Source organism: Miniopterus natalensis, chromosome 3 (genome assembly GCF_054644295.1).
Source record: "Miniopterus natalensis isolate mMinNat1 chromosome 3, mMinNat1.hap1, whole genome shotgun sequence".
Taxonomy (NCBI): Eukaryota; Metazoa; Chordata; class Mammalia; order Chiroptera; family Miniopteridae; genus Miniopterus; species Miniopterus natalensis.
This window is the reverse complement of record NC_142083.1, coordinates 60,553,451-60,572,559: the sequence shown is the minus strand read 5'-3', so window position 1 is coordinate 60,572,559 and position 19,109 is coordinate 60,553,451. Positions and strand designations below refer to the sequence as shown.

Genomic DNA, 19,109 nt, shown 5'->3' with positions numbered 1-19,109 from the left:
GTCAAGTCCGAAATATCAAATCTGTATGCATCGCAATGTGTTCATAATTCCACTCCATTACATTTGAGATATTTTCTCGGGAACTTAGTAAATTCAACATGGAATTCACTTCAGAAGGAGCAATGTAATAATTTTAAGAGTATAGTTTTTGGAGTTAGACAGATAACCAGGCAGACCTGGGTCATGTCTCTTACTACCTGTGTGACATAGACAGGTTATTGCTGACCCCAGGCCTCTGCTTCCTCAGGTTAATAATGTCTGCCTAGCAGGTTACTATAAGAGTTGAAGACAACAAAGATAATATGCCAACCTCACAGTATACACCTGTTAAAGGTTAGCTGCCATTACATTACATGACTTTCTATACTCAATGAAAAGAACACATTACATATGATTTTATATGAATCATATAAAGCACATTAAAATCAATCAACAATAAATATATTTTTAAATTTATAAAACAACCTTTTTTTTAAAAAACAAACAAACATATCTTTATTGATTTCAGAGAGAGGAAGGGAGAGGGAGGGAGAGAGATAGAAACATCAATGATGAGAGAGTCAATGACTGGCTGCCTCCTGCACACCCCCAACTGGGGATTGAACCCGTAACCCGGGCATGTGCCCTGACCAGAAATCCAACCTCAATCTCCTGGATTCTAGGTCAATGCTCAACCGCTGAGGGCCACGCCTGGTCAGGCTAAAACATTAACCTTAATAAAATAATTGTTTGGGGAGATAAATAGGTAGAAACAATTACATATATATATTTACGAATACAAAAAAGAACTGAGCATGTGAAGTGGTCATTTCTGGATGATGGGATAAAATGTAATTTTTACTGTCTTCCTTTTGTTTATCTATCATTTCCAAAATTTCTACCTTTTCAGTTTTCAGGCTATTGTCTCAAGCACAGCAGGTGATTTCAGGTTCATCACTGTCCTTGGGAGGAAGAAACCTTTTAAGTTTTACAACTTCCTTTAAGTTTTATAGCAATTCCTTGACCAAGGGCAGCTTTAAAGCCTCTTTTTCTTTTGTACAATGAAGAAAGGAACAAGAAACTAACATGCCCACTTTCCATGCCTACACACACAAATGGCTTTTAAACTCTGAGGTTGAATTCAATCAAGCTAACTATTTTAAAACAACAATCTCTTCAGATTCAACTAGTACCTTTGTAATTAAATCACATTTAAACTTTGATTTGTTTTCCAAAAATATTTTTACTTGTTCACAACATCCATGCAGACAGATCAGGGTGGCCCCTGTAGAGGAAGCAGCTCAGAGGATTTGGCAGGGATCCAAGACACAGTTCATATGCTCAGGACATTCAGGTGACAATCAAACCTGCCTTTCATGCTCATCTCTCTTCCAAGAAGATGGGTCTACCCACAACATGATTTGATTACCGGCCAAAGTCTTTTGCCAGGACTTTAAGCCACATCTAGACTCTAGGCCACACGACATGACTGATAAGTTATAGGAGAGCAAATCTCATCTTTGTTTGATCTAATAATATGTCATCACAATAAAAAGGGATTTAGCAGAGTTATGAGAAAATATTTTCTCTCCTAAGAGCCAGGCACAGCATACACCAAGCACCACTGAGAGTATAGCAATGTGCTCGATGTTGTAAAAGGATGGTAAAACAAAACTAAGACGAACTCATTTTCAGGACCTTAATCTGTCCAATTCTTTTGTTCTATTCATTTTCTATGGACTTAAATAATCTCTTAAGTGGAACAAAGTTATAGCTTGTCACATTAAAGAGCAAAAGTGATAAGATGGGGTTTATAATGTAGAGGACATGGAACCTGCTCCATCTTACTGGCTTCCCACTTTGATAAAATCTCCAAAGGGCAGCAAACATTTTAAAGCTATTAAAACTTAATGTCTGCCAAGGGTAAGTGATGGCTCTGAGAGGATATAAAGATCATTAACCCAAGACTTAATAACTATTCATTTATCTATGAATATTTCTCAGTCAATATTATTGAATTTCCACTTTGTGAAGACACAAAGTATGATCCCAACGGGAAACAGAAAAATGTTCTTGATCAAATAAGCTTGAGAAATGGTTAAAAACCACAATCTACTGGAGCACATTACATTAAAGAATGGAATGTTTTAGAGCAAAGTTTAATGTAACATTTCTCGACTTTATTTAACCACAGAACCCTTCTTTGGTCTTACACTTAATATCCATGATGGTGGGTTGTATGTGTCCACTTAGCTAGACTATAGTAGCCCATCATTCAATTAAACACTAGTCTTGATTTGTTGTGAATGTATTTTGTAGATCTCGTTAACATCTACAATTGTATAGTATTAAGTATAGGAAATTAATCCTCAGTAATGTGGGTGGGTTTCATCCAGTCAGTTGAAAGGCTTTAAAAGCAAAACAGGTTTCCCTGAGGAAGAAGAAATTCAGCCTCAAGGCTAGAGAATCAGCTCCTGTCCAAAAGTTTTCAGGCTGCTTTCCTGCCCCACGGATTTCAGGCTGACCAGCCTCCAAACCATATAAGTCAATTCTTTGGAATAAATAAATAGGTTTTATTGATTGATAGATATAAATAAATGTGTGTGTGTGTATTTACTGGTTCTGTTTCTCTGGTAGAACTGACTGACAAAACATCCCAAGAAACTAACATTTCATATAACTTTCTTTAGGGAACATAATAAATTCCTATCTTCTACAGCAGTAAAAATCTGATCTTCTGCAGCATAACTATAATCAGATACCAGGAGCTATAGGCCAGAACCCCACTTAATTTAGGGATATAATAAATATTAGTTGCTGTTCAACATCATTCCTACCAGCACTCAACCCACACCCACACACAGGTTGGAATTCCTAAGTCCTAAAAAGCAGACCCTGGCTGGCATAAACAAAACATTGCACTCTCTGTCTCCATTACTCGTTCAGGTATAGTGGTAATATGGAAATCCTGGTCTAAGTAAGTTAGTACACAGACATACCTCTGACCACACTGATTGGCTCTGCTTTATGAAATGATAAAAGGAAAGTGAAGATCCCTCTTGGATGATGACGGTTGGTTGCCAACATCAGGACTCAAACTGCTGCATACTTGCAACCATGAAGGAAGTTGGCATGAGGACAAAGCCAAAGGGCTTTGAGGGCAAACTGAAAGAAATGCAGAGAAATACATGGGTAGTCCAAGTCAAACCACATGTAAAACCTGAACAACCTCTGCACTTCAGTTACTTGAGCCAATAGATCCATTCCATTGTTTAAGGCCATCTGAGTTGAGTTTCTTCCGATGCAATATATATTTGTGGAACTGCACTTGCATGTAATAGCATCCTAACTGATAAAATGGAACACAGAAAAGGTAAAAACTAGGAACATAAGAATACAGAAAGCCCTGCTTGTGAACAGGTGGACTGGGTAAGGCAGCAGCAGAAGGGAAAAAAGACGTTTGCTAAATGATTAGGTCAGTCCAAGTTTCGTGCTATTCAACAGTCCTGAGCATATGTAAGAAAATGAGTGTGTGGAAGAACCTCAAACATCAGGGCTCTTTAAACATCTTTGAAAATCTGATGAAACTATAATCACTTTCCTAAAGAAAATTCTTACACACATAAAATTTAGCGTTCAGTTTCAGGAGCTTCCTGTATTTCTAAAACACAGGCACAAAAGTATACAGATCGAAGTTAGGAATCCCTGCTTTATGTGATTATTTAATTTTCCAGTGAAGAATGCATTATCCTGAGTAAAAAACTAATAAATCTAGGACAAAACATAAACTTTAACACAAACAAAATCTCAAAGCTACAAAATGATTAATATTTTCTCATTTTAACACCCTTCTTTATAAGCAAAGCAAACTGTAAAAATTGTACAGAAAGACCTACCTACAGCAGTTATTTTAACTACCCCAACTGTTCTTTTGTCTGCAGATATGGAAAACCTAAGGTTATATCACACACTCTTTTTAGAATGCAAAATATGAAGAACAGTAGTCAAATATTTACAAATATTAAGATCTCTTTTCTTGAGTCACCTCATGCTCATGTGGAGTCATGCAGCAAGGATATGTCTCAGTGCAGTGTGTTAGCTACTCATTAACCTGAGAAACATGAGCCTTATTCTTGAGAATCTGCCATTTGAGATATGAAACTGACTAAAGAAACACTGAACAGGTTAATAAATTCAGTAAGACCAAGTAGAGTCTTGGTAGACTTGCCCTCAACTGATCATAAGCACCCCAGGTTTTTTGAGGCTGGAAACTGCATTTGGAAAAAGCAAGTGAAAATATGGCCAGCAACCCAGAAGAATATGGGCTCTCAGTCCTGAGAGAGGTGCCCAAGTGATAGTGTGAGTTGTGCCAGAATGCAGATCCGAATCCTGATGGAAACATGATACTCAAGATGGGCCAAGTTTTATTTTTTAATATATCAGCGTCCAGTTGGCAACAAAAAATCTTGTGCCAGCTGCTGAGGAAATAATGTGCCTGGAGCTGGCAGGCACTGCCACTTGGGGAGCCAACAGGTACGGATGCACAGTGGATACCGAGGTGCTAGAGCCTAGAAGGCATAGGAGTGGGAGGGGACTGTGACCACAGAGCTGTCCCAGCCGAGGGTGCAGCAGGGCGGCACAGTGCTAGGAAGCCTTCTTGTAGTTAATTCATTAGAGTCAGCTCCAGCCATCTTGGATGAAGCAAATGTAGGGGCAGTGCTCCCCATGAAGTGGGTCTCTGGACTACCTTCCCCAACATCAGGTGGTAGAACCATGGTGGACATCTGGGAAATGAGAAGCACATCACTGTCTTTAAACTCTGCTGGCCACGTTAGCATAGACTAACTCAGGTTAGCTTCTGAAACACAGCAGGCAGATTCCAAAGTTATGACTGAAATCAGGCAGATAGCAAAGTGGAAAAGAAGAGGAAATGGATGTCTTAGCTCGGGCTGCCATCGCAAAATATCATAGACCGGGTGGCTTAAACAATGAAAATTTATTTTCTCACAGTTCTGGAAAATGGAAGCTCACCATCAGGGGTCAGCGTGGTTGGGTTCTGGTGAGAGCTCTCTTCCTGGCTTGCAGACATCTACCCCACTGCTGCTTTCTCACGAGACACAGAGAGAGAACAAACCTTTTGTTGTTTCTTCTTGTAAGGTCATGGATTCGGTCACAAGGCCCCTCTTTCATGACCTCATCCAGCCCTAATTCGCCCCCAAAGGCCCATCTTGAAATACCATCACACTAGGGGCAGGGGTAGGACTTCAAAATAAGATTTTGGGGGGACAAACATTTAGGCCGTAACAAGGGGAGATACAAGGAAAGTGGGAAAGATCTTGGTTCTGGTGGGACAAGAAGAACAGGGGGAGCTCAGGCAGGGACAGAGAGACACTTGTGGGTTGAGGTACAACAGGCCTCAGAAAACAAGCAGACCTGGGTGCAGAATGGCCTTCCTTCTGCCCTTCAGTCTGTCTCTGTCCCTCTTCTTCCTACACACAGTTTTTCTTTCACCATACTTCCCTGAAATTTGTTGTCAAAAGAGAGATAGGGACATATAAATATTCCAGAATAATTATTTTGACAGTGCATAAAAAGTAAAAACATAAAGTTAATGACTCTTCTTGGATGTTAAGAAGTGATTTATTTATTTTATTTATTTATTTTGATCAAAGAATTAGATATCTCAATGGATGGTTTTTAAATAGCATCCCTGAATAAACATAATACAGAGCAGACCATCTATGTTCTCATCTCCTTCATGATCGTCTCCTGAGTTCTCCCCTCCTGTGGTGAACAAGGAATGTCTTACAGGACTATGTTACAAGATACTGCTAATCAACTGCATAGTCACAAACAGGTCACAAGTCCAGCTTTTAAAAAAGAATGATCATTTTCAAAAACAAAACTAGAAGACTGGGGAAAACTAGGAAACATCCCTTCTTGCTAAATCCTGTCCTAGATATGCCAGCATTTGTATGGTACACAAAAGGAAGTAAAAATTGAGCAAATATGACAATGAGTACATGTTTCTAAAAAGAGGTAAGGCATTTAAAAATAAGAATAAAATTTATTTTTTTAAAAACAATAAAAATTATTTTGAGGGTCTTTCCATAACTTTGCGAAGCCTTTGGAGCTTAGAGTCCCACTTACTCTAAAAGCTGCTCTGTCACCTGAACACATAGTAAAAAACTAAGGTGATCATCCAGAAAATTCAAATGGAGGAAAACACAGGTGCACAGATGCTTGTGGCTAGAAGGGACCTTAAAGGTAAGTGATTTAGCCCGGCCGGGCATGGCTCAGCGGTTGAGCGTCAACCCAGGATCCAGGCGATCGGGGTTCGATTCCCAGTCAGGGGCGTGCAGGAGGCAGCCGATCAATGACTCTCTCATCATTGATGTTTCTCCCTCTCTCTCCCTCTCCTTTTCTCTCTCTGAAATCAATAAAGATATATATATATATATATATTTTTTTTTTTAAAGTAAGTGATTTAATCACAGAAGATCATACTATTCCCAATCATTCAGAGATGGGAGCTCTTTAAGAGAGAGTAGACTGATGCAAGAGCCCCATGGGCTCCAAAGGACTTTCAATTGCAGCAGCCCTGCTGGTACAACCGACTCACACAACAAATGTTTACAGAGTGCTCACTGCATAGCAGGCATTGCTCTAGGTGCTGAAAACAGAGCACTGAACAAGGGGACAGAGGCTTGGACCCTAACAGCTTTGATTCCAAAGAGAGGACCACAGGCATTGAATAAATAATTTCACAGTGAGCTGGTTTAGCACAGGGCTGTGGAGGGAAAACACCCTGAAGAAAGAGATTTAAGTCCTCTTCATTGTCCCGCAGCTGTTCACCTAACATTTATTCATTCACTTGCTAATACACAAACATTTATTAAGCACTTTTGGGGGGCAGGCAGTAGGCTGAAGAATAGACTCAGCAGTAGGGACTAAAGATGGTTGAGACATGAGGTTCCTCTGCCTGAGGAGCAGATGCCCTGGTGGTAAAAACCACAAAGCATTTACCTGTAAGACAATAAACATGAAATGGTATGAGAGCAGGGAGGTGGGTATAAAATGACTGTGGGATTTAGGACAAAGACATTTCAGACCAAGAGAGTTTCATGCACAACACCATAGAGTATGAGGATCCGTGAGGGGTCCTTGAGGCCAAAGCAGGTAGAGTGGAAAGAGAACAAGCGCTGGAGTCTGACAAACTAGGACATGAATCCCAGCTCCGCTCCCCTCCCCTGCAGTTTGAGCTTGGACAAGCTGCTTGGCCACTCTGACCCTCAAGTTTCTCCTCTGAAAAATGGTGCTGGTGATGGTCACCTTGTTATAGTATTGAAATTATTTTCAATACACATGCAGCAGTAAAACCACTACACCAAGCTCCTAGTGAACACTACATGCTAGTAATTAGAAATGGTGGGGAGTGGGCCTGGCAGCCAAGTTGGGGTCAGACTGCTAAAAGGGCCATGTCAACTGGACCTAGTATTCCCCTTATCAATAACCAATTTGAAATCATTACCCCCCCTTCCCCCCACCTTGTACCCTCTATGGGGCATATTAAGCATCTGTGCCAGCTATGGAGCTAAGTGTTTTTACAAACATAAGTGATCTCATCTTATGGTCATGGCAACCTTGGGGAGGACATGCTACAATGATCTTCATTTTATAAATGAGGCTCAGTGAAGCTCAGTGTTATGCCCAAAGGGATACAGTTATCAAGTAGCAATTTTATCCTACCACCTCGCTCAGTTCTTGTCTTAGCCCCTGCCTTACTAATCAGTCTTCCTTCACCCACACCGACTCAACTCTACGCAATGGTGTACTTGCTGCCCCAGCCTTGAAACCATTCTGAGTAGCTAAAGGCCTTGCCCACCTCTCCCCTTGAGCTGGGGCGTCCTGAAGATCACCACTCTCCATTACTGCCAGCTCAAGCAGGCACTGGTGCTCTGCTGCCCCCTCCTGGCCAGGGTCAGAACCTCAACTGCTCCCCAGGGCCTCAGCTCAGTCCTGACATTCTATTTGCTCAATATCTCAAGACACAAAAGAACTGTATTGATTTGCTATGGATTATCCTGATAGTTCCCTCAGATTTCCAGTTCACTAATGTGTCATACACACACATGAAAATCTCTGTTTATTATGTTTTTAGTGTGCTTCTAATTATAGGTTACACTCAGGAGAACTTTTCAAGTTTACTTCATTAAACATTAGTTTATGTGTTCATGTTGAGGGAGAAAGAAGAAAAACACAGGGTCCTGTAGGAGCCACTAAAAATGCTTCCACTTACACAAGAAATCTTCAGAGGCCTACCATGACTGAGCAATCTGGGCCACGCTAATTTATTGAATTATGTATTTTGAACTTAGTCACATTTAATAATAGTTTTGTCCTAACATGGAGCTTTTAAATATATATATAAGGTACCCTTGAATGAACAGGCAGCAGTGCATTTACATCCTGCAATGACTAAACTTGGAACTGACAAGCTGTCACAACTAAAGAATAATCCTCTACGCCTGTTAGAGTCCCAAATGGATGGTTGTCACGTCCTAAATTAAAGTAGCCACTAACTACCTGTCCCTTCAAGGCAGTACAAGTAAGTCAGGCCACAATAAAAAGTGTAATGGAAGGTAAAAGGCAACCAAAGTTCCCTATTAAATAGTCCACAAAGACTTAAAGCAGGGAGAAATCATTCAAACACTGCATTGTAGGTAACAATAAATGTGTGAACTTAATTACAGGTTTTCCATTCACTACTCCTCTTCTTCTAGTTTGTATATTAGTCAAGTTCTGTCTATAATTATGACAAATAAAAAAAGTGCACATTCAATATGGAATGCTACTGCAAACAGAGAGACACCCGTTAATAACGTGCCATGTCCATTACCTTTGTAGCAGACCATTCCAATCAAAGGGTGAGCCAGGTCTAGCCTTTTTTAATTTTTTTAAAAATTAAAAAATTAATTTTTTTAACCAGGTCTAGCCTGGTTAATTTTTCACCATATCACCCTGAAGCACGACTTGAGAAGCAATTAAGTGATGACAATGCATTTGTGAACAAGGTGAAGCTCAACATCCTGGTGCCAATGCCCACAGCTCTTCAAGCACTGCCCACCAAACACTTCAGGCAGAAGCAGTCACCTGCCACCTAAAACAGCAGGTGGCAAAATTCACCATGAAGTAAATTAGATATGTTAAAATTGAGGTTATTGCAAAATAATATGAAATTTGAGTTCAACAACAAAGAAATAAATTTATTTAACCCTCTGCTTAATGAGCAAGCTGTATTCCTTTTCTCTTTTTCTGTTTTTGTTTTGTGACTTTTTTGGTTACAATGACAGTAAGTTCTTATCAAAATCTTTCATCAGGTAGTCTTAAAATGCATAACAAGTGCACATATGTGCCCACATCCCCTTTCTGCACAAAAACACACCTTGCAATATGATTTCTTTTTTGTTTGCATTCTGATCTTTATATCTGCATTTAAATAGTTTTCATAAAGTAAAATGTTGTTTAAATAAAAGCAAAGAAGCTTATTCAGGATCCACTTATAACTACCATTCTTTGATGTGATAATCATCCAACAAGATGTTTTGAGCACATGCTCCTTCCGTTATATATACTTATGTACCTATTAAATGCCATACATGTGCTACTGAACCAGTGTGCTTTTTTAAACATCCAAAAACAAAAATTAAAAGCAAAAATTAGGAAAAAATGATTCTCTAATACTTTCTTATAGCATTCCACTATATAACACAAGCTCTGGATGTGGACATGCCATTTTTGGAGAGCTCTGCTTTAGTCAAAATATAAGTGACCCATCTAGTTTAGCAGTGACGTCTATTCAAAATAAAAAAGAGTAATGCTATTTTTTTTTCAAGAGATTCCTTAATTTAAACAGAGTCCCAATTTAAGTAGTATAACTAGTCCATCTGAGATATATGCATGGCATATAGAAGGATCACTCAATGTGCAGATAATATATTAATAAATAGAAAAATGGATTAAACTTTACTAGAGACATCTTTTACCAATAGTTTATTCAGGATATTATTTTGTAATTAATTAACACTTCAAATATAACAGAACAATCAGCTTGAAACCTACTTAATTATTATATACAAAATAAATCACCCTCCAATGAGGGTGTGAACGCTGATCGTGGTATGGAAATTTAACTTAAACACACTTCTTATAAAGCTTCTTCATTTTCAAAACCATGAATGATGAATGGAGCTAGCTAACATGCTGCACAGGTAAGAACTGTAACTGTTACAGTTTCAATAGACTTAAAAAAAGGATGAGTAGGCAGGCATTTAAAGGTTGTGCCCACCTTAAAAACTAATATCTGGTTGACATTTTCAAAGTGTAATAGAGATGCAAGGCGGTTCCTTGAATAAATGAAGTCTTGATATCATTTTAACCTGAAAGTCTCATGTAACTGGAGAGGAGTAGAATTTTACCTTGATAGTTCTTGGTCAGGGTTTGGCAAACCGTGGCTAAGGGCTGCTTATCTTTGTATAGTCTGCAACCTAAGGATAGTTTTTACAGTTTTAAATGCTTTTTAAAATAAAAAGAATAAGTAGAAAAGGTGAAAATATAGTATTTTGTGATGTAAAAATTATACGAAATTCAAATTTCACTGTTATAAATAAAGCTTTACTGGAACACAACCGTGTGCATTTGTTTCTGTGTTGTCTATGGCTGTTTTCACAGAGCATATGGCCCACAAAGCCTAAAATATTAACTGTCTGTCACTTCACGGGCTCTTTACCAGGTCTAGGTAGCTGACGTCAGTGCCCTCAATCCCAAACTTCCCCTTTCTTTGGGAGGTGTTTCTTTCTTTCTCTTTTTAACAAACACGATAAATTCTCTCGTACCCACCCCCCTGATTTATAGGTAAGTGGCAAGTTCTGAGTGCCACAACTTAAGCCCAAGATGCAGCTGCTTTTATATAATCACCTTTTGATCTCATAATTGTCACTTTCTTGTGCTTTCAGTTGATACACACACAGTCTTTTTTTTTTACATGCTATCTTTGGTTTGACGTCAACTTATTCTCCCAACCTTATCTACCATGACGATGTTCATGTTTTATTGTTTGCAAAATAAAATATATAGCCTGCATTCTTCTGCCAATTTTTGCCTTTTCTTAGAATGTACTTTCCATCTGGTATGCCTTTCACTAAAGCTCTACTTTTTAAAATTCTGCCAAATTTCAAGGCCCACCCCTCCATAAAGACACCTCAACCCTCCCAGTCAGAATTATCACTGTGTCATAAAGTGGTTCTACTATCTCTATCTCTTATTAATTTTATTTATTTATCTCATATTAAAATTATTGTTGACGCATAGAGTGTACATTCAGCGGCCAAATAGTGTTATATAAATCATATCGTTTCATACTCTAGCCCCTCACCCCACCACACACACACACTACCAACATATATTTCCTTGTTCATAGTAATTCAAAAGGTCAAACCAATAACAAGACTTTTAGGTGGCACAAAGGCATAGAATTTAATAACAAGGAATCAAAATATGAGAACTTCATTCCCTTTTCAATTATTTTTCAATGGTTCTGATTACATTAAGAAGCAAACTTGGATTTGAGCTACTGAGCTTTTTACCCTGCTAACTTTAATGATCCTCCCTTTTTAACAAAGAGAGAACAATCCTCAGGCTTGGAGCCTTTTGCAGGCAAATATTTCTAGCTATAATTTAATAAAAATGTTTTGTTTTTATTGCAATTTATTTTTACAATTTGCTTCTAGTTATAACATGAATACTGATTTTCAACTTACTAAAAATAAGTATTCTTGATAAGTAAATTTAGGTTAACAGAAATGAGGTGATTTAAACAATAATAGTAAGCAAATTATAGCACAGGTAGTATGTGCATATGACAGATCTTAATGGTATTACATAAAAATGGGAGAAACATTTGGTCATAGCAGATACTCAATAAAGTCAAGTAATTTTAATCCATCACCCTCCCTGTTGTTAACCATCTACGTAACTAAAAGAAAATCATGTCAAAGCCTAGCTTCAAGCTTCTGAGACGGTGGTTTTCAACAGGAAAGGGGGGGTGGGGGGAGACATTTGACAATGTCTGGAGACATTTCTGGATGTCACACTTGGGGGTGAAGGAGGATCTAGTGGGTAGAGGCCGGAGATATTGCTACACATCCTAAGTGCACAGGACAGCCCCACAACACAGAATTATCTGGCCCCAAATGTCTATAGTGCCAAGGTTGAGAAACCAAGCTCTAAGAGAAAAGAGAAAGCTCTGCATGGACTACTTGTTGCCCAGCACTGCTCCAGTCCTTATTTGGCCTTTGCCACCGGTAAGATTACTGAGGAAAATCCCGCACCCAAGCCTTTCACTATGTGACTTCCCCACTCGACCACTGCCCTCCATTAGGATTAGAATTTTTTTAAAAGAATCCGCATTGAGGAGTCCATGTCCTTTATGTGCTAATACTATGTTATCAATATTTAAATCTAACTTCCTAATTAAACCACTGTACTTATGAAGTTTTCAGATGCCCCTGCATTATCAAATAAGGGAAAACAATTAGGGTAAAGATTAATATAATTCGAGTAAAACTTTGAATCTGCTATTGATTTCATGTAAAGTTATTCCTCAGCCTGAAGTATATGGTTCATTGACTCAATTAAATATATTTTACATAATAAACCTGACCTTGATATTTTAAGAATTCTTTTTTTTTAATCAGATATGTTAGCTTCCCCAAAAGGTAGTCTAAAGAGAACTACTTTTTAATCTAGTCCCTCCCCCCACCTATTCCCCCCAAAATTCATTAACATAAAAAACAACTAGTAGTTGAAACAGTTTACTTGGCTATCACTCAGTACTTTATTCTCAAACATATTGCAAGCACATAATCCACACATATGTATCTGAGGGTAAACTGTTTACAAGAAAGTTCTTTGAAGCTATTTTGTGGTTAGTGCTTCTTTCTCTTTCTCTCTTTTTTTTTCCAAGTAGAGTTCTTCAGAACAGTTTCGAAGCAGATGGCACCTGTCTCTTTTTTTTTCCAGATTAGGAGTTATTTTTACCCTTGCAACAGTATTTAAATATGAAAAAAAATAGTGTGTTCTTACAGTCATAATTCTATCATAGTTCTTCACTTGATGCTGAGGCGCTTTACAATGTGCATATTTCCAAATGTAGCAGCTAATATGCATTAACTTTAGTTGTCAGTATAACTGAGAGGCATTCCATGCCTTCAAGTTCAAGCTGATTTAACTCTTAATTCTGACCTGTCTGTGGTAAAATGATAGCGAAGGTGAAACTGAATCCCTTTCTTTTCAGAGACACAAAGCACTCTGCCATCAGAAAGGCCTACAAGCTACAGAGGGAGCAGTTAGCGGCACCCCCACTGTGAACAAAGGAAACCAACTGCTGATTGGCATCAGGGTCTTGGCACCACAAGTCTTAGGGGGAGAACAAATAAGTCACAGCACTTCCCTTTCCCTGGGGTCCCTAAGACTGAGATCATCACCTCAGGACCAACAGAGGCCACATGTCAAAGAGGCAGGGAGCATGTCCACTGTGCCTGGTCCATTTTGTTACCATTCATTCACTCTCTAAACTCATTTGCTTGCTGAGGACTGAGCGCTGAGCTAGGGGAGGAGCACGCAACAGCGAACCAGGCAAATCCACCGACTGCCTTCTGGGAGCTTCCAGTCAGTGTTGCTTCAAAGAGCCTGTGCGGCCCTGGTTTCTATTCTCCCACTTGCAGTCCCACCTTGCTCCTGAGTCAACAGCCTGAGAAAAGGGTTGGGTGCACAGAGAACAAGAGAGGGACCAAATATTTATATTTTTAATTCCCAGTCCAATAAAAGAAAACAGGCCATGCCCAAAAGAGCTTAGATACTAAGTGTTGTTTGGGTGGCAGGAGATCCAGAGCCAGTAGTACACGCCCAGGATAGGCTCTGAGGCCCTAATGGACAGTGTGGGGGGAAATCAAGGGCATGAGAAGTGCTGGCTAAGGGAAAGAGGAAAGGGAAAAGAGAGGGTCTGATTCCTCCCCAGCCAGGAGCACTGGTTGGAGCCCTTCGGGTAGAAAGTGCACATTTTTCTGTTTCTTTGCAGGAAGCATTTGCTGGCCATCACTTGGGGCCAGAACTCTGCGTTACCAAGTGGAATACACCACTGCTCAGACTTCTGAATTCCTCTCCTATACAGTAAAGGTGTCTGGCCCACCCTCCTGGCCCCTCAGCCATTCCAGAGTACAGTGCACCCAGCAAATCTTGGGGATACACCAGAGATTTTCAAAAATATTTAAAAAAAGAAACCCAATAACTTGGAGGCAAAGCTAGGAGAACTTTTCTCTATAGAGCTGTGCAAATGGAGATCAGTCAATGTTACCAACTGGTCTGCAGGGCAGTTTTCAAAAGGACCCTGCTTCAGACTTTAATCTGCCTACACTGATTTAGAGCCTAAAACAGCACTTTTCAAAAGGAGTCACAAACCATTAATGGGATGTGAAATCACACGGATTCAGCTGATTTTTTTAATGGAACAGAATGAACAGCATAAAACAGGAAATACTAGAGTACATTTTTGATAATAAGACTAAACATTATTTTATGAAACTAGTTTCCATTTATACACACCTATGTCTCACTATCTAAATCTATTTGGTTCCTAAGCAATCACACATATAACAAGAGATTCTATACGATTATGCTTCAAGTGGGTTGCCATATAAATGTATTTTTTTTAATTGCAGATCAGGTTGTGGAGGAGGTAGGGATTGAAAGTCACTAGCCTAAAGAAACTACAATTAAGTGGAATGAAAATTTTTTTAAAAATTTGATTCCAAAATAATTTAACACTCTTCTTCTTTTCTCTAATTACCTTTTATTTGGTTTCCCTGAATGTGTGTGTGTGTGTGTGTGTGTGTGTGTGTGTGTGTGTGTGTGTGTGTGAATACATCTAGTTTTATCACAAACATTTTTAAATTTCGAACAACAGACAGGATCAAAGGTAGGAAGTAACTGAAAACAAGACAAGACATGGGTTTGGGTTCCCAGGGCCAAATCTCCACCACAGATCAGGGCAGGCCGAATCCTGCCCTCCTTGTGCCAAACCACTGGACAGAGTCTGGACCAGACGCAGACTCCCTTCTCCCTTGACAGAGCCATTAAAATGCCAATTTCTCAAATCACTGGGCAAAGGACCAACCGCTCTCTAAGATATGGAGCCCTGAATGGGATCATGGCCAACTCATATTTTTAAATAGAATTGAATTTGTTGGTGTACCATGACTTTTGTAAACTTTTTGACAAACTGTATAAATGAAGCAACATTTTCAAGTGTAAGTTTTGAAAAATTGAATCAGTTGCCCTGATACTCATAAATAATCCTCCTCACCCCTACCCCTCACCTTCATCCTGAAAGAAAGAGTTATCACATCTGCTCTGCTCTAAATGGCTACATGTAGACCATTGCTGCCATCACCACCCAGGGGCTTCCTGAAATTTCCAAACACATCTTCAGGGTGCGTTGCCCTAATGGTTACATGTCCAATCTTCTTGAATTCAGGAGATCCCTGAACTTACAACAGGTATTTATAATAGAAGAAGGCCTACTCACAAATTCACTTAATCTAGTGGGGATTGTCTGTACCCTGGAACTAACAGCACTGGCACTACACAACATCTGGGGCATTGTTCTCTCAGCATCTTAATGATGACTGTGCTATTAATGAATTAAATGTTTCTGCCTTCCAGTCAGGCAGATTTGGCCCAAGACAGAGTCAAGAGAGTAAAGACTTGAAACCAGTTGTTTCAACTTTATCACTAGTGCCGGAAGGAAGAGGGCTTCTGTCACTCAGTCAGTACCTACGATTATCACTGTGTTGCACTCTCTGGCTTCATAGATTCTTAGTAATTGTACCTGTAACACAAGTTGCTTTATGTGTAGGTTTATTTTTTTAAAATAACTTTGATTGTGAAGTGATAATATTTATCAAAGTCTCAACCAAATGGAGTAAGCATGCATCTCGCCAACACTGCCATCTACAGAGAACTTACCTAATGCACGAGTACCGAAAAACAGCAAAAGTAAGAATTTTTCATTTTTCTCAAAATGTTTCAATTCTGTGATTGTCAAGGTATCCAAACAACTAGGTAGCTAAGCGCATGAGAGTCTTAGCAATATAGAACTGATTTAATCTGTCCTCCAAAATATAACACCCATCTTTTTTGGAAAAAAATCAGAATTCCTTAGGTTTTCCCTATGAACTCTACCATCCCATATATATGTACAACTGGTAGTTTACTTTCTTTGTAACCACTTTCCCATTCCTCAAATTAAGTAATGTTTTTATGTTTCCTGATGGCGAAGCTTATTCATAAAAATTAGCATGTGCTGATGATAAGTCAGAGCCAATTAAAGGCATGCTGGGTAAAGGTTACTCAGAAAGCAGTTAGATCTGGTGGTGGGACAGTCCCTGCAGCACCATCATCCACTTCCTCTACTAGGTGGCAGTTTCTAAAATGCCAAGTAGACAATTTTAGGATTACCTCTTTAATCAGAAGTTTACACTGCTCCACTTGCAGCTCAACATAAAATTTGATAGGTTTAAGCCTAAGAAGGAGGCATTTCGTTTTCAACTGACTAGTGAATGCACACAGCAGCAGATATTCAGAGGAACACTGAAAAATGTCACATCAGGGTGCTTATAAATACATTATCCAACGCTCGAATATTTGGAACATTTTTAAACAGTAACAAACTACTAAATTTGCATTCAGTTCTGCCTTTCTTATACACCTCCACCTCATGAGTCATTAATAGTAGTGACAAGTTGGGGGGAAAGGGTGATCCTTACACCTTTCCACTAAGTACTGACATCCAGAATGCTGTGGTCTCCGGTGGCATAAAAAAAGAAATAGGCTGTTAGCTAAACTCTTTACAGCAAAAAGAGAATGAGAAATGAAACTGCAAAGAAGCAGTAAGGACAGACGCTTCCACTGCCAACAGTTGAAACTGCTCCTTCAGATTCCCTGTCATAAAAGGCCTGGGTCTAAAGCGAGGGTTGACAAGAACTCTCCTCAGTTAGGGATAACAGGAAGGAAAGGAGGTGAAGGGAAGGAAGGGCAATGGGTGAGAATATGAGGACCTAGGGCATCATCCACATGGCAGTACTCCTACCTGTTTGGATCTTCAGAGGAGGGAGGAGGGACATTCCTGCGAGCCCAGGGAGGTGGCTTTTTCATACATAATTTAAATAAATCACTCCAGGACCTGGCCCTGGGAAGCGCAGCAGAACTCTGCTAATTGCCACTCACTGCCTAGACCCCAAGTGCCGCTCGTCTCTAAAGCGACGCTGGTCCATTCTTCTGCCGTCAACTCTTTTAAAGGACTCATGCCCCCCTCTTCGTTCGGAACAGACTTTGCAGGGAAGCTAGTGTTTGAGTTTAATTTCTAGTGCCGCTTGCTTTGGAAAGCTCCCTGAGGGGAAGGGGGGGCCGAGTCTAAGTTAATAATTCCGTCATGATTTGGAGGAGCACCCACCGCTCCCACCCCCACCCCCCAAAAATAACTAGACAAACAGGACCCCCTGGCAAGCTATAATCCCGAGCAAAGACACCCACTGGGAAAGCCGGGCCCACGTGCGGTGGGAGCTGCTACCCGAGGCAAGAGGCAGCCGGCGAGGGGGAGGCAGGGGGCGGGGAGCCGGGCTGCTGCTCGCGGCTGCACCGGCCTGAGCGCTCTGGGGGAGACCCGACTCCCACCCGCACGGCGCTTAGTTTTCTCCCAGACACTGGGCAGGGAGGCATCGAAGGGCAGGGAGGCCGGGTTCCACGTCCCCGCGAAAGGGGACAGCCCCGTGCGCGCGGCGGGCTTCCCCCGCAGCCGGAGCCCGCGCGCGGGGCGCGGGGCGCGGGGCGCAGGGCGCGGGGCTCCACCAGGTCCGGGGCGCCCACCGCGCGCCCCAGCCCGCCGCCCCCAGTCTTACCGTCCCAGCTCCGACTCCACCTCGAAGAAATCGCTCAGGGCATCCCTGTTGGAGCCGTCGATCCAGTAATCCGGGACGAGGCTGCCGGCCCCCGGGGCCACGCTGGCGGTGACCGAACTGCAGGACGAGGCCGAGCACGAGGGCGCCGTGACTTTGAGCATCTTCGCCGCGGGACTCCGGAAGCCGCCACCGCCGCCGCCGCCGCCGGAGCCAGAAGCCCCGCCGCCCTCGCCGGCGCCTGAAACGCGGAGCGGGAGGCGGTGTCCTTCAGCCGCGCGCACGCCCACCGCCGCGCGTCCCCCCGCGCCCTCGCCGCTCCGGCGGCGGCTGCCTCTCCGCACGCTCGGGGGGAGGGAGGGAAGGCGGAGAGGCGGCGAGGAGCTCGGGAGGGTGTGGAGGGGGAACCCGAGTCGTGGCTCCGGGAGAGCGCAGAGGCGGATGCGCCGCCGGGGGAGAGGTTCCCTCCCCCTTTGCGCCTTCCCTCCCCTCTCCCCCCGCCCGCCGCCGAGCCTTTCCAGCCCCCTCCCTCTTTCCCTTCTCCCTCTGGCGGCCGCCGAGGCGCTGGCTAGGGCGGCTCCGATGCGGGAGCCCGGGGGAGTGTGAGGACCGGAGCAGCATCCCACGCGCCCTCCTGCGGGAGCGGGAGCCTGGGAGGGACCGCGCGCGGGGACGCTGGCTGCGGGAGCGGCGGCCCCCACGCGCTCTGGGAGCACTTGGATCTGGAGGCTCTGCAGGGTGGTGAGAAGGGGACCTGGCTGTCGGCGCCACTCGCCCCTCCTGGAGCGTGTCTCGGGGGCCAGCCCCTCCCACCCCCACCCCAGCTCACCAGCCGTCCCTAGTTCTTCCCTCCATCAAAGCCGATACCGGTGGCCTGTGTCCACGCTGCCCTGACTCACCTTTGAGGGAAGTCTTTTGTTGGAATGGATTCTGCGGTGCTGCTGCTGGCGCTGCCTCCCTTGGCACTGTCGAAGCTCTTGAAAAGGCAGGTATTTGCTGTCTTCACTCGCAGGCTCTGAAGACTAGCAACAGAAGTGACCCAGAGAATTACAGGTCTGGAAGGGCCCCGTGGAAGCCAACTGGTCCAGCCCTCTGCCTTAAGGCGAGGCCTGTCATCGT

General features: G+C 42.1%; 1 protein-coding gene across 2 annotated transcripts in view; it reads right to left on the bottom strand.

Annotated features, from left to right (window-relative positions):
- Positions 1–18,218, bottom strand: part of CAMK4 (calcium/calmodulin dependent protein kinase IV) — a 138,182-nt gene extending 119,964 nt beyond the window's left edge. For both annotated transcript variants that reach the window (XM_087815488.1, XM_087815489.1), the window contains exon 1: positions 17,994–18,218. In XM_087815488.1, the coding sequence (XP_087671614.1) occupies positions 17,994–18,154 (161 nt within the window). In that variant the 5' untranslated portion in view covers positions 18,155–18,218. The remainder of the gene's footprint in view (positions 1–17,993) is intronic.
- Positions 18,219–19,109: the final 891 nt, after the last annotated feature.